The 16,250-nt window shown below is 35.3% G+C and overlaps 1 protein-coding gene across 13 annotated transcripts in view; it reads right to left on the bottom strand.

Annotated features, from left to right (window-relative positions):
* Positions 1 to 4,351: 4,351 nt before the first annotated feature.
* Positions 4,352 to 16,250, bottom strand: part of Msn (serine/threonine-protein kinase msn) — a 60,430-nt gene continuing 48,531 nt past the window's right edge. For 8 of the 13 annotated variants that reach the window (XM_076806297.1, XM_076806305.1, XM_076806307.1 and 5 more), the window contains 6 exons: positions 14,481 to 14,498; positions 8,397 to 8,610; positions 7,509 to 7,729; positions 6,906 to 7,223; positions 6,027 to 6,326; positions 4,352 to 5,338 (listed from right to left, as the gene is read on the bottom strand). In XM_076806297.1, the coding sequence (XP_076662412.1) occupies positions 5,255 to 5,338; positions 6,027 to 6,326; positions 6,906 to 7,223; positions 7,509 to 7,729; positions 8,397 to 8,610; positions 14,481 to 14,498 (1,155 nt within the window). In that variant the 3' untranslated portion in view covers positions 4,352 to 5,254. The remainder of the gene's footprint in view (positions 5,339 to 6,026; positions 6,327 to 6,905; positions 7,224 to 7,508; positions 7,730 to 8,396; positions 8,611 to 14,480; positions 14,499 to 16,250) is intronic. The other 5 variants (XM_076806300.1, XM_076806309.1, XM_076806304.1 and 2 more) reach the window with 3 other exon arrangements.

The following is a 16,250-nucleotide window of genomic DNA, read 5'->3' as shown; positions in this document are numbered from 1 at the left end:
ATAAACAAAAAGTTCTTGAATTATTCAACTTGTATAATGTAATATCACGTCTATAATGCGCGTAAAAATTTCCCAGTCAATCAAACCAGGCAATAGCAGACAATCAGAAAAGTCTGCTACGAGATGCAGGCACTAGAACAGACGAAGTATAGCGAAGTAGACCAATGACCATATGGTCTTTCGTGTCTCACACGAAAACACCACATTATTAAATTAATGTTCAGGATGGTCGCTTTTAAAATTCTATATGAAATCTGTACATGTTCGAATCTTTCCGGGTTTTTAATTTTTTACAACTGGAGTTTGCAACTAAAAAATTGGAAAAAATTAAAATACTTATTATATTTAATGTATATTAATTACCGCAGACGAGGTATAGGAGTAGTCCAATCAATCAATGTATTTTTTGTCTCACGTCAGCGGGGCTCTAAAACCTCCTTACCATTTCTGTGTCACAACCTACCTTATCGGTCGGAACTAATATTGTCGAAGTAATAACACAGACGAGATGTAGGAGTGTTAAAGTGGAACTACAAATTAATTTTTTGTAAATAATTGGAAAATTAAATACATTACCTAGCATGAGAGATCATTCCACATCCTTCTTGCCCAAATTACTATTTCCCTTGGGGCAACAGTATAGGGACAATCAGCCATGATGATTATTGAATGATGACATTGAAACATCCGGATTAAGTTATTGCAACCGTGTATTTTTAAAACTGAAAAGTTTTAATACGTGTACATGTATAAAATGCGATGGGACATACGAAGAAATGACTGTCGCATCAATTACAAATTGTTTGTATATTTGACTTTGCTAATAATAATGATAGTAGTAATCTTAATCATTAGAATCTTAATACATCGCATGATGATTGATGGTCATAATGACATACGGATTGATATAATCGTAACAATAATAGCAATCATAAACTACAGCAATAATAATTATTATAATATTACGAAATCATCACTACCATCTTTGGGAAACAATGTGCAAGACGATTCAAGTAAAGATAATGGATGGAACATATAAAGTAAGCACAAAGGAACCGAAAAAAGGGGGATAAAAGGGGGATCAATGAGAAGATTCTTGCACAAAATTAATACGCGAATCTGGGTAAAGTAGTAATTAGTATTACTGTTTATAATATTAGAGTTCCTGTTATTTGTAAATAACCGTTCATACGTGTAGCCCATTCATTTGTTTTCTATACACGCGCGCGCGCATTCAAAAGCTCGCCACCCGTTCTTCGTTCTTTCAGTTTCAGCGTTTTATTAGAAATCTTGTTCTCATTCAAAAGACAGTCTTTCGATGCACTTACCGGACGTCCTCCTCTTAAAAACCTATTCGATACAAATGTATTTTTACTGCGCCTTGCTATGCGAAGTATATTGCAAACCATCAAAACCTTTTCTTGTAAATCAACTACGTCTATCATACAGAAGGATTTTAATCAAATTTTTCTTTAAGTAGAAAGCTCTGTAAAGCGCATGCTTGCGAACTTACAAACATGTCACACTCTTCGCGTATCACATACCGCGTATGTATATCAGGGTGGACCTTATTTTTTGTCAATGAATTTTTTCCGTGACTACTCTTATAAATGAGACATTGGATGAAAATACAATCTATACAAAATTTTAAATCTTTTGGCCTACGGGAAGTCTACTAGAGACCATAAAATATAATAATTATTTAAAAATTTTTTATCTTTTAAATAATTATTTCTTATTTTTTATTGTTTTTCATTATTGCATTGTCATTGTCTAGCTCATCGGGAAGTTAGTTTAAAATCAATTGCAAAATTTGTACCGAACAGACAGACAAGAAAAGCGAGTTAATGAAAACGTGGTAAAATCGCTTACTACAAATAAAGTAGAAAACTACATTTATACGGAAATCGGACACTTCATTTTTCAAGATTCGAAAATATTTTTGGACAGGTCCTCAATTCTCGCAAAATTCTTTAGAAAAAGAACCTGATTCATGGCAAGGTGAGAACAATTTTAAAGAGAACGGAAAGAATGGACAACAATTACGAATTGTTGACAAAGAATTAAGAAGAAAAACAATAAGTTACAAACGATTCTCAGAAAACAGAAAATGGTATCCATATAAAAAAATATAATAAACTTTATTAGAAAATATATGAAATATTTGGACTGAAATGGAAGAAAAGAATATTGTAAAATAGAATATAAAGATATGTTGTCCCTGTTGTAAAACTACATTTTGTACTATGTATTGCACTATATGCACGTTGCATATGGTATATGGCATATCATCATTACTTGTGAATATATGACACAATTTCTTAGACAAAAATTGCACTATTCAACAAAGTAAATATAGTTAGAAGAAAACTATATTTTGTTTCTATATTGCCACAGCGTCTACAAATTTTGCACCGATTATTGTTCAGCCAATGTCACAATCCTATGCTACACTTGGCCAAGCATAGCCTAGGTCCACCCTAATATCTATACAAATAAATAGACCATCGCGTGTCGTTTTAAAAAATTCGAAAATTAATTTCGGCGATGCATTATTGCTATAAATTTGTCGCGTCTCAAATAAACACAAATCCGAATGCTAATTGCAAATCTTATAATTCGAAAATTACTCGATTGCTTGTTACGTCTCATAATCGTGAGTTACCGATAAATACGAATTATATTCGCCTGTCGAGTGTGATACAATATATAATTCATATTTATTTAAAATTTACACCATACTGACACATATAGACTTAAAAAAAATGTAATATAAATTCTATTACCGTTACAATGCAAATATCTTGAGAAATCTCCTTGGATTCCACGTCGAACAGTTCAAACTAAAATCAGCTTTAGCAGACAGTTCTGTGAAAAACGTCCATACGTCTTGTAAACGTAAATACTACAACGATGTACATGCAATTATGCGGTATGTACCCGTTCGAATGAATTAATCGTTCGGAGCGCTGACAACCTCTTTGAGCACATTACAATTTGTTCCTATGCTCTATAGTAGTTACAAGTGGCGTAATTCAAATGTAATCAGTCATAATATCTATTGTATATCGATCAACAGAAGTGTTCTGTTACTAGCGAATTTTTCTGTTAAGTTTCTCATTACACAAAATAACGACCTCACGGGATGAATAATATAATATGTATATATGTATATATATATAATGTATGTCGACTCGCGTACGATCGAATGTATAAAAAGGTAGGAAGAGGAAGACCATCCTTTTCCTGTGCGCATTGCCTTATTAAGTTATAAATTCTTTATAAAAGCCAAAGGCGTTTCTGCGGTCGCCTATTGTTAATTGTCAAGAATAAACGACGCCATGACTACCAATACAAGCATACACCGCAAAGTAGAGAGTGTAAAACAATCTTAAGATACTATTATCTGTAAATACCTTAAAAATAAAAATGTTTTTCTTGTCACTGTCCTGCTACAAAAGTCTCAATAAAAATTTTAATTATTTCCCTCGCGTGACACGCGACTCGACGTCGTGTATCCTACCGTCGTGCATCATCATCGCCGTGATCTAGAGTCGCCGGAATCAACGTATACGTCTTCTTTCCTATCGAGAACTATACATTTCGTAACGTTAGCAGCTACTTTCCTTATTGTTAATTTTAATTATACCATTTCCAATTCACTGCTACCTCCGCAATGCTTTATCCTCGAAAAAAAGTTACTCTACCGTTCAGAAGACTTCCATAACGCAAATTTCGAGCCCTAACATACGTAATTATAATTAACTGTATATATGAAGTAATCGCTTATAAGCAAGTAGTTATTGCATCGAACGTACTTATAGAAAAGAAAACTATAATATTCAATTGAATTTAATTAAAAAAAAAAAGTATTCAGTACATACTCCACTGCTCTCTCACACTCTCCGTTTTCCTTTCGCTCTCTCACTCTCACTCTCACTCTCAAACACACTCACCACCCCACATGCACGCGCGCGCGGTTTTGCTCTCTCTCTCTCTCTCTCTTTGTCTCTCTATAGTTCCACCTTCGGCGCAAGAACGCAAACACACTCACTCATACTGCAATTTTGCTCGCGTATCTGCACTTGGAGCTATCAAAACATTTTACGTAGTCTCAGTTATCATAAAAAAGTTTAGCTACTCATTAAAAACTTATTCTGGAAGGTCTTCGTGTTTGTACAGATCAAAGCATCGATATTGCACAATGTCTTGCATCTACGACAATAGTATGGTATAATAATGATACTGTTTTGAATCGTTAATGTTGGCTACCCCGTCATGTACTTGCGAAGGAATTACTGTACTGCAGGACAGATTCGAATTCAAAAGATCCGCGTATAATCATTTCTGGGGATCATCTATCATTGAACGCTATTTCTCGAAATTGACCGGCCTTCCAATGTGTAAGGTAGGGTTCTCGTAATGTTATAAGTAGCGAAACAATGACGAACCGATAACGAAAGTTATTACAAAAGTGTCAAGGGAATTTTGTGCATACTCGTTCGTTTCTACTTACTTTCTTCTACGAAACTGGGACACCGGTACGAGGAAGGAACAATCTTTTCTTTTTAAAAAAATCTGTGCTCTTTCATACGCTAAGCCGTATCACGAAAGGTGTACGGTGAAAAAAGCACAGAAATTTCTTTACAAGAAGATTTACAAATGCTAGTGTCCCTTGCGTTTTCTGTAAAAACTGTCGGAGCTGTTGCCGAGGTTTCTTAGCGTAGCCTTCGTTTCTATCAATTATTGATGTGCAATTACTCGAGCAAAAATGTTGATACTGATCATAAAGGTCTTGTTCAGAGAAACAACGATGGTCGTGGCGATAATAATGTCGGTGACGATGGCGGTGATGGTGATGATGGTGTCGGGGTCGGTGATGATGATGGTGACGGTGATAGTGATGGTGGTAGTGGTGACGTTGCCGATGTCGATGGCGGTGATGGTGACGGTAACGGTGACGATGACGATGATGACAACGACGATTGTAAGAAAACTGAGAATGACACTGATTATTATTAATATTATTAATATTATTATTATTATTATTATTATTATTATTATTATTATTATTATTATTATGCCGACTACGCTGAACAAATTTTTTCTCCCCCATGGCGTTGTTTAATCTTGGCAGTGAGAAACGAGTTAACATGAATATCGAAAATGCAGATCTTGATACACGCGGCGATTGGTTTTCTGTTTTCGTTATACGCGTCGGTAATTTTACGGCCAGATCCGGCCTCATTCGGGATCACCAGTTAGCCATGCCAGGTTTATTTAATGTCATGAAGTAAATCTGACACGAACTTCCGCCTTTTGCTGACGAGAAAAATACCTGGAAACAAGAATGTGAAATGAGTAACTGTTTCTGTCAAGATATACAAAAATTCAATATATATTGGAAAAATTGACAAATAGAGCAAACTGAATAAATTGAAAATCAGTGTAACAGCGAAAGAATGATTTTCAAGGGCTTGTTCCATAGTAAATAAAAAATATTAATGTTGTTGTCTCTCCCAACAGTTCGTGAAACTACCTCTTGCAAAAATGTGGTAATTTTATGGTGAATACGTAATAAAGAAAATTATGACATCAATTTCATATCAACATTTAACTTAAGTATTTTAAATATGTACTTTCTTAGTAATTTGAATGATATATGTATGTAACGTAATACAAGATATATATCATTTTTGGTAGGTATAGTACGAACTATTAGGAGAGTTGCTTTTAAAATACGAGGACGAACATGTTTGCTAAGTCGTGGGGGGATCGTTTGAATGCAATTTCGAGAGTACTGTATCATAATAAATTTCTCACTATTTGAATAAATACAGTCTTGTTAATTTTTTTAAGTAGTATGAAGTAGTCACGTTTAGTGTTTGAAACATTTTAGGAACTTTTAGTTCTAGAATTAAAGTAAATTAATCTAGAGTTAAAGTAAATTGTAGTTCTAGAATTAAAGCAAGAAGAATTTTCTAACAGTAAACTCTGAAGTGTACACAAACAAAGTGCATACGAACCTTATCATTACGCTCGCAAAGGAACTTGAGCCGTTGAGCTTTCTTGTGCATGAATACACCATCGAGGTGTCCACTTTCTACGCTCCTAATCTCAATCGCCTTATTGCCCCAGCCCATTATTTGTCCCGTGCCTATGTAGGCAACACTCGTGGGCATTTCACCCCATTGAAGAACCATTGTCTTGGAAACTCTACCATAAGTGTTGACATATACACCTTCGTTATCGTAACACAATAGCAACTGCATGCCATTACTGTTTGGTAACGCAACGATGCAGTGTGGACAAATAGGTCCCTGAGTCTGTAATCAAAACGAAGTATCAATACAATCATACGTCACACAATACAACTGAGAATTTAATGGAAGTGGATTACTTCTAGAAGCTTTATATTACTAGACTGTGGATCTTTATGTATTAAAAGTGTGTATTAATAAACAAGGGAAAGATGTGTATTAATAAAGATACACAATACTTTTCTTTTTGCTACAAGGAATCTTTTTGTGAATGAAAGAAGTTTCTCAATTGTCTTGACTTCCATAAAATTAAGTACAAAAAGGAGAATTCTCTATGAATGTGAATTACTTGAAAATGGTAGTGACATTCGATCTTTATTATTCCATATAAAGAGATAAGGTTTATTTAATGTTCATTCCATAAAAAATGAATTATGTAACATGTTATAAATTAATATCTTCTGAAGCGAGTGAAGTGAATAATTATATTGAAAACTGAATACGAGTTATTGAAGTTTGCGAATTTTGTTTAAGTATAGTTAAATGTGTAGTCTAAATGGGAAAGTTTAATTTCTTCAAATTATGTAAGCTTCAAAAAATTGATGTTTTAAATGTTTGCGAATGAAGTAATGAAACTGCTCTTACGTGTTTTGGCAAATAAATATCATAAACCGTAGCAGAGTCCAAGTCAACGGCATGAAAACCATCAGCGCTGCCATAAATAACTTTCAATCTTGTGCCTTCTTCTATGGTGAGGTCGACGAGAAGCGGTCTGTGCGCGAGGTCACCGAACGATTTAAATGCCATAAACTTATGATAAGGCTTCGGCGCCCAGGCATAAATTTCTATGGAATCCTTCAGCGCAATCACGAGGAACTTTATTCTCTCGTATTTAACTATTTTGAAATGCACCGCTCCTTGAAGATCGCCGACGTTGATCCAACCATTGCGCCGTTCCACTTGCTGAAATACAGAAACCAAGAATATTTAACAAATAAGTCTAATAAATCACTGATGGTTGTACAATCCCTGGCCGAAAAATTAGGAGAACATTTTCGCAATGAAAAAGGTTATTTCAAATGACCTCGGGAATCGCCCCTTTCAAGGAGTACAACATTTTTGGGATTCCTTGTATATACGTGCTTTAGTGAGATAAAAATCATTTGTTAAATTACGTTCTTTGCCTTTTAATTCTACGATTACCGCGAAGAATTTAGAAAATTAAAAGTGGCAGAATAGAAGACTTACGTCGCTATGTCCGTCGGTTCGTAGAATCTTACTCTTCAGCCAGGAAAGATAATACACCCGTACTCGATTCTTCTTTCCGCTAATTGTAATCAAAATGTTCTGACCTTCCAGTACTTCCATTTGTTGAAACCGTCTTCTGCTTATCAACTGATACACTTTACCCTGACCACTTCGATCTAGCAGCATAAGGCCATTCTCGGTACCAATTAATAGATTTACTCCTGTGGGAATTAAAGTGCATCGAAACGTGAAATATTTTGATGGGCCAGCCAAAACATGAAGAACTACACGTCTACGACAAAGGTCGAATTAACTCAACACGTTCACAAGTGTCTGAGCTCGAGTATAGGCAAGGGCAATAGCTTCTCGAAAATCGATAATAACAAGTCTTCTTTTGACTAGATTACACTACACTGTTCTACAAATTGTAAAGATTAATTTCATTTACTGAGCTTGTCGTCTTCAAACACTCATGATGTGTTAAGTTTTATTCCAAATCATCACCGGTGACTCTATATGCAAAAATAAGTGCATAAATACTGCATAAGTACCCGCGTCGGCTCTTTTTCAAACTTTAACAACCGTTTACAACTGTCAGGGAAGTACATAAAAATATAATTAGCTATATGGAGATGCAGAGGAGAGTCCCCTCTATCTTTCGACTCGAACCTGAACTTTCTCGCATATTTAGCTTTTGCGTAACACGTAATTTTTGATAAAAATCATGGATTTGTACAAAAATCAATATTTTTCGAGAACGTTGCAATCCTGCTTTGGGATTCGGTTTCAGAATGACAAAGTCTATAAGAATCACCCAACAGATGTAGCAAAATAATTTTGGTGTTGGACAGTGTTATAGTGGCCGGTAGGTTTTCATAGTGTGCCTACCCCACAGCGCAGCGCAGAGTATCTCGCTGTTGAATCGTTTCTTGTATTTGCGAATCTCGGGCGTGTCCGACGCAAGGTCATGGCTGGTCGGTGTCACGTTGACATTCACGTGGGACTCCCTCCTGGCTGGTCCAGCACCGAATCCGAATGTCAGGAATGATCTCTGCTTCTGTTGGAGCGCAAACGGGGGTGGTGATTTAACCGCTTGCCGATACTGCAACGAAAAATCACTCTCAGTCTCGCGCATGGGCGTCTAAACGACAGAAATTAGGCTATCGAGGATGGTGTGTATGTTACTGTAAAAACCAACAATACGAAACAAACAGAGTGATGGTAACCATGATAGACAGCATACAGTAAAATCAAGAAGAAATTAAGAGATGAATGAAGAATGTATATGTTTATCAAGTTCGTCGCATGCAGCACGAGAAGTGGAAACGGAACCGAACACGAGTCAACTGTAAAACAAACTGGAACATAACTTTGCAACAATAAAAATCATACACATGTAGATAGATAGATAGATATATGTTACCACAAACATATGTTACACGAACAGAAAACTTTCGTACGGGACTACACGAACCGGGTGCAAGAGACAAAACAGAATCACACAAGCTGAAGCATAACATATTCTTTCAATCTAAGAATCCAGGAAAATCTTCGAATGATCTTCGGCAGTCACGTATCGTTCTCCTCTATCGGATGCACCGATGACTAATCGAGTCTTTCTCGAAACTCTTTTAATAAATTACAAATTAACACGTCGCGGACGGTAACGTTAATTAGAATTGTTATACCGTAAATTAAGTACTCGATGCGTGGATATATTCGAAGGTGTTAAACATTGATTTATTCAACCAGATGGAAGTATACTAACCAGTGATGTTATCACACGTGATTAAAAAAAAACAACAACAACAAATTAACGCCTCCCGTCCAGAATGCGTTTAATGTTAAGAGCCAAGGGTAGTCATGTTTGCAGAGTCAGCAGGTCGGTAACTATAATTTCCGTTCACAGCCTTCAGCCACTGACTTATGATCCGTCTTGGTCTTGATCCGACGGGCCCTAAGTCAGTGATTAAACTTTCATTAAATGACTTGTGATTAAACTGACTTGCCAGAAACGTGCTTCAAGTTTTCGGCTTTATTTCGCAGAGAATCGAGACAAAACATAGCTGAATTTGTAGCTGGAGATATTTTCTAGCTACTCTCGATTTCATCCAATCGCATAAAAATGCTTGGATATGGTAAAATGGTAAAACCATTTTTTGACTATTTCTGTCGGTAACGTGGTCACTCTACCTTATCGCGAATCTACGGAGTCTTGGCTCTTAACGACTGGAATTTATGGATGGAATGATAGTTAATTATTCGTCGGTGCATCCGGTGTTAATAAACGAATTTCAAACGTCCAGGAATGTCTCGTGAGGTTGATTTTCCTCCTCCTACTCGGTGGATAAGTAAGAAAAGTCGAAAACGGGGTTGTACACAAGTGTAAATCCAAGAAAAGTGTGTGGTCTCGATCGCGTGCAGGGAAGTTGGTTCACTGCGTGATACCAAAAACAAAAGAGCCCAGAAACCAAAAGTAAAGGTAGCATAACAGGAGGTCGACATTCCTCGCGGGGTGTTACTCGAACGTTAAGAAATCGAAAAATGTTAAACAGACAAAGAGAGAAAGAGAGAGAGAGAGAGAGAGAGAGACAGAGAGAAAGAAAGAAAAACAAAGGGTTTGTTGTGCGGCTTGTTCGTATATATATATTATTTCTTTTGTTTGTTTTTGTTCGTCTGTATATATCAGGAACATTCTCATAAGAGGAGATAGAAGCGACACTGAAGTATAAATGGATAAATGAATACTTACATTGCAATTAGTATTGGGATTGGGATGGTCAGTAGATAGGGCCCTGCCCTTCGGATTAGAGCTCCCACGTGTCCCACAACACACAACAGAATCCTGAATTAGTCACGCTGACAGACGCATTGTGACCGCTTGCGCGGATTCTCGCGATATACAGGGGGACGCAATGCGTAAACTATTCGCGATCAATTATGTCAACAGCTCGGCGAACTGCGATTTTCTCGAACCGAGCCGAACTGCGATTTTCCGAACTTTTAACGAACGAGTTTCGCAGATTTCTGCTCGCTGAGTGAATCAGTAAATCCTTTTCCCTCCAGCGCGTAGGGCAAGGGAGCCAATTACTGTGGGGCTACCAATTACCGTTTCTATATTAGGTGTACTTATTTCTGAAGCATAAAGAATATTAAAAAAGAGATATATAATATATATATTAACTTTTTTAATATTCATTCCATTTTAAAGGTAAGTATAATTAATATAGGCACAGTAAATCGTACCCCCACAGTAATTGGGCCCCTTACCCTAATAAAATCTACCTTAGGAAAGTAATGCAAATTTTCAATTTTAAGGTGTTTCTATTCGGCGATGCTTTCCTGATTTCGTGGCCAGATTGTCAATGTTTATTGAAAAAGAATACAGTGAATTCTCTATATATGTCGTGTGTCGTCGCAGTGAGGATAATTCCGCGACGTTTATCATCCAGACCTTGGCGACATATATAAAGAGATCACTGTAGTACAGCCGCAACCCTGGACTTTTTTTGATGCTTGAAGACTCTACTTTTACGATGCATCATATTACAAATTATAGTACCTTCTTTTACGGAATTATCATCGTTTAAGTATCGACAATTTTTCGAGAATCGGAAGTTTAGCGTTCAAATCATTTTTGGGTCCGCTGTATTTTCGAATCTACTTATTTGAGATTAATAGTGATCTTTTTGGATCCAACAAAAATTGAAGAAACTGAGTTGAAGAAACTTGAACCGGCTACCTAGAATCATTATGCCACCTACAAAATTGTCTTTTAGTCATCTCAAAAAGTCGACAGTAACACAACAATATCTTCAAATTCATTTAAGATCTTTGCCGTTTTGTATTTCATTAATTTATCAATTATTGGTGCCTATTAATATTAGACCACCAAAACCTTGCATACTGAAAACTAGCATTACTGTTACATTAAATCTATTAACTACACGCAGGAAAAAGAGATTGTCATATTCAATGCACAAAAATCTGTGAAAAACGCCAGTTAAAGTGAACTCAAAAGAGAGTCAAAATTTGTTGAATAGCGTTACTTATCAAGTCGCATTCTCACCGGTTCCTTAGCCCCGTTGTATTGATTTTTTTCGAAAATTCGACAAAAATCCACAGCAAGGTAAGACAGCGAAAGCCAAGGGCGGTGTGGACGCGGCTTTACGTAACGAGAAGAATTCGTGTGATTTTCAATATTCAATATTTCTATTGATAAAATATGACGTGAAATCGATGATTTTATTTCGATTCATCATATTCGGGTGTGGAGAATCAATGAAGTCTGTCTAATCACGAGAAATACTGTACCAATAATCGAATAACCCGCTCGGATTGGTAAAACAAGATGAATCGGTAGATCTACTAAACGAGATCATTGATAGAACTAGAATGCTTTTACGCTAGTGAAGACTCTTGATCAAAATACGTACGATCTGGATAGCCTAGCAATCATTTTCCGAGTATGGCAATCGATTTTGTCATGGATCGAAGAAGAGTTCAACTTGACTCGTGGAATTAGTTTGATAAACAAACATTACATTTTCCGAAATCAATTCTTCTGGTGTCAAAATCAGAAAATATTATAAATTAATTCTTTCTTTTTATCTGAAATTACATTATCTTAGTAGCGTACTTATTTACACCAACAGTTATCGTTCCTCTACTGCTACTTTTGATCCCCGATGAACTAGCTAACGACCAATGTAATGAAAAACGTAGAAACTTCTTTTCAGTATTAAAAATTGCTTCGAAATGTTTTCCGAGCCCTACACGTCTCCTCGATACTTATTACCTGCTGAGGAAACTACCTGTACGTGAGACATAGATAATCATCATCAAAGACTCGACGATTGTTGGCAAACCATTAATTTCTCTTTAGATTAACGACACTATACACGTCTACGTATATATATATAAATATATTGCTCGGGCTGACTGCACTAAAACGATCATCACAAGTTCCATAAACAGAATACTATATATTCGCTTTAGTAAGTTGTCAGACGTAGAAGACTATAAGCAAAGCATTCACAAGGTACTTAACACAAAGCAAGAGGCGTCCTATGTGTAAACCCTTCAACTTGACAATGCGCGTCGTCACGTTTCTTTTTAACGAATTACTTTCTTATTGAACGATTTACTGAATCGTGTTCATTGATCAACGCAAAAGTCCGATCAAGTTCGCGGGTAAACACAGTAACATACACGGTACATATCTACGCACGTATTTATTGGCTTCGTTCATCGAACCGTAGACTCTGACTATGCTGCATTAATTCTCCTAATTGATTTCCCTACACGTTATAGGAAAACTCGTTTATCTCAATTTCAATCGTTCGAACTCCATTTATCTGAATTCCATTTAGTTGCAACATCGTTTCCTCGAATTCCATTTACTTGGATCTCAATTGAATCAATGTTAGCGTATTAGAGAAACTATTGAATCGAGAACGGTTAAACTTCACCTCGGGAAACCAGAAATTTTTAACTGTTTTTTGTGCAATCCTGTAGATTTTGACGAGAAAATTCCGAAAATCCGAGGTTTAATCCCAGGAGATCGGTAGTTTAAAAGTTATATCTGTTTAAAGTTGAGCGACTTTTGCGTTTCTATATATTCATGTATTGCATCTTTTATTGAATGCAGAATAAAGTTAGTCCATTAAAAAAATTACTGTGAAATTATTGTTCTTCCAAATTTGTTAATTTTTAATGTCACTATTATTTTTAAACTATAGAACGTTATGCTAACTCGCGCTTTCATTAAAATTGAAATAAGATTTAATTTCCTTTGCTGATGGCTTTAAGAAATTGATGACTCATTCGAGTTCCAGTTGATTTGATATTTTATACGTTTTTGGAAATACTTGTAGGATGTAGATGCGTGAAAAAGGGTCAGTTTAATTATCTACGGGTGTATTTGTACATAAAATTCTAATCCAAGTATATGAAATCATTATCTTCGAATGGGTGCATATAAATGGAGTTTCATACTACTATATGTGCTTATGTGAATCATACCTAACCAATAGAAACGGATAGATTACGTTGTACAATCAGACTGAAGGCAATGTTCTCATGCAAAAATAAGTTAAAAAGATCAAATACATTTTTTCATATGAAGCTTCAATTTTGAAAGAATTAAAACTGATCACCTGTGCTTCCGGATATGGTTGGCTAATGTTTGTCTGACCAGTGCTTGCTATTTCTACTTACAAGAAATACAGACAATAAAGTAACAAATAAATAAGAGGGAAACGTTAATAATATTACTCTACTGTAAATACGTAAAATATCAATATAATACTTAAAAAAATCAATATATGTGATTACAAAAGAAATTATTTGCATATTTATGACGAAGAATAAATCAATAAATATATAAGATATTAACAATACAATAATTTCTTTTGCTTGCTACTAAAAATGTAAAATTCAAACTAATTATCCTGTTAAGATACTAAAAGAATTCTCAAAAGTATGACTAGAAATTTCTCCCTTTTCTTATTTCTGTAAGAAATATATTATACTTTTCTAATTTGGAAATAATTAATTTCCACAATTAACTAAAACGTTCTTTATGTTCAATAAATTATTGTTGCTATTATTATTGTCTATATTACGTGATAATATACAATGAATTACTGCAAAAGGACAAAGTGCAAACTAGAGATAAATAACAATTAAATTGAAGTGGACTAAATTTCAGGAATGTAACGTAAAAGGAGCACGACAAAAAGTAAATTATTTTTGTAATAACCACATTGCTGGATAGATCAAATACCTTTTGTCAGGAGTAACACAAACAATTAATAATAAGAGAAGCGCGTGCAGAAGCATATTCAAACACAGGCTCATTAAGGGAATTTTGAAGTTCGACTTCCAAGTAAGACAAGCTTCGTATGAAAAATTGTATTCCAAATTTTTCCTTTGTTCTCGGTCGTAGAATTGCTTCCTATTCGACAGTACCTCTCGTCTTACCCCACCCTGCAGAGAATAAACAATTCAGTGTCATCGGCGTTCTATAATTAATGAACGCTTCGGAGGGTTCAAATCGATAAGCGCAGCCAATAACTGAACATATAGATGACGATGTTCGGAAGACCGTATCTCGATAAAAACACATATGTATTCATATTGAGTGCTATGAAAAACAAAAAGAATAGAGGGAGAGGGAAAAGACGTATTGCAGAAAAAGGTGCGCGCACGCGCTATTTAAATTCGAGTGCGTACAGTAATGTCTCGATGTTTCCGAAAACTTCAACACCAAAATGGCGACACTTGTACGATAAAACAATGATAAAAACTATTTTTGTTTCTAATAACTTTTTTTCGTAAAACTTTTACCGACATACCCGTGACACTTCTTCGATTAAAATGACAACAAACACGACACATTTTGGTCCATTTTCACTTGTTTAATCCACGATACGGTAGAACCTCTATTATCCGAACTAATCAGTGAAATATGAGGGTTCGGGAAATAGAACAGTCGCCTAGCTGAAGTGCTAGATTATTACTAATTTGTACAATGCATCGCTTTAAATTTAACTGTTCTAAGCGTATAATGAAGGTATCATCGGTTCGGATACTCGAGGTTCCATCGAATCTTCAATTGAAGAAACAAATGTGCGCAAAACTGTGTCGTGTTTCGTCTCATTTTAATCAGGAAAGTGTAACGAATACGTTGGTCAAAGATTCAGAACAATAAAAATATTTTAAATTATGTAAAATATGTACATATATCGGAACATTACTGTATTCCCTCCCTATAAGCGCATCGCTCGGCACTGGCAACGTGATCATAGAGAACAGTGGACAGTGGACTTCATTTAAACCGCCAACACTGCTTTGACTGAAAGGTTGTCGGCACTTTTTGAACGAAGAATCAAAATATTTATAACATTCTTAGCGTTGCACTGATGAAATGAGCTCATCCTTTAGTTGAGGTATTTAAAATGTCCTCGCCTTTTAAAGAAAAAATTGTCAACACCAATTCAATCTTTGATAAAATTATTATCAGAAGGCTGATATAAAGTTGTATGGATTAATGCAATACAAATTTTGCAGTTTCATTAAAAAAAAAGTCCAATGGCGAAGAAATTTTTTAAATAAAATGTTTAGCTCTACACTTGTATGTTTTTAAACTAATGTGGTTTAATATTTTTATGGATATTATATGTTAATGACAATATCCGTCGGTCAAAAAGGTGTCAGTAAAAACTTGGTCGATGATGTCCAATTGCTTCCATTTTATTCTCCATAATTCACTCGTTTATTTCTCTCTAGCAAAGCCTGCTTACTGTCAATTAGCTCGATGGTGGGGATGGCAAAGTGATTATAAGAAGGTTGCCAAAGCGTGCTTATAGGGAGAGGGATACATATCGCAAAAGATGATAACCTTTTTAAAATGTTCGATGTCCCGTGAACCATGACTGGTGATCTTTGTTAAGTCGTTTGGTATTCTTTACTATTAAAGTTAACACAGTCATGTAATGTACTGTCGGTTGATACTTTCACATGAAATGTAAATTTTTGTTTGTGACGTAGAAAACTATTACACGATAAGGTCGAATATAATAAAAATTGGAGTCTCATTATTTTTATCTGTTGGGAAAATGTACAATTTCAACGGCTCCTTAATGTTATAATTAAAAATATAAACAATTTCATGTTCGGTCGTAACATCCCTATAGTGCACGTATCACAAATAAGGAGAATAGGTAATTATTTATATTT

This window comes from Halictus rubicundus, chromosome 2 (assembly GCF_050948215.1).
Source record: "Halictus rubicundus isolate RS-2024b chromosome 2, iyHalRubi1_principal, whole genome shotgun sequence".
Classification (NCBI taxonomy): Eukaryota; Metazoa; Arthropoda; class Insecta; order Hymenoptera; family Halictidae; genus Halictus; species Halictus rubicundus.
The sequence above is the reverse complement of the archived record's forward strand: the minus strand, read 5'-3'. Positions and strand labels throughout refer to the sequence as shown.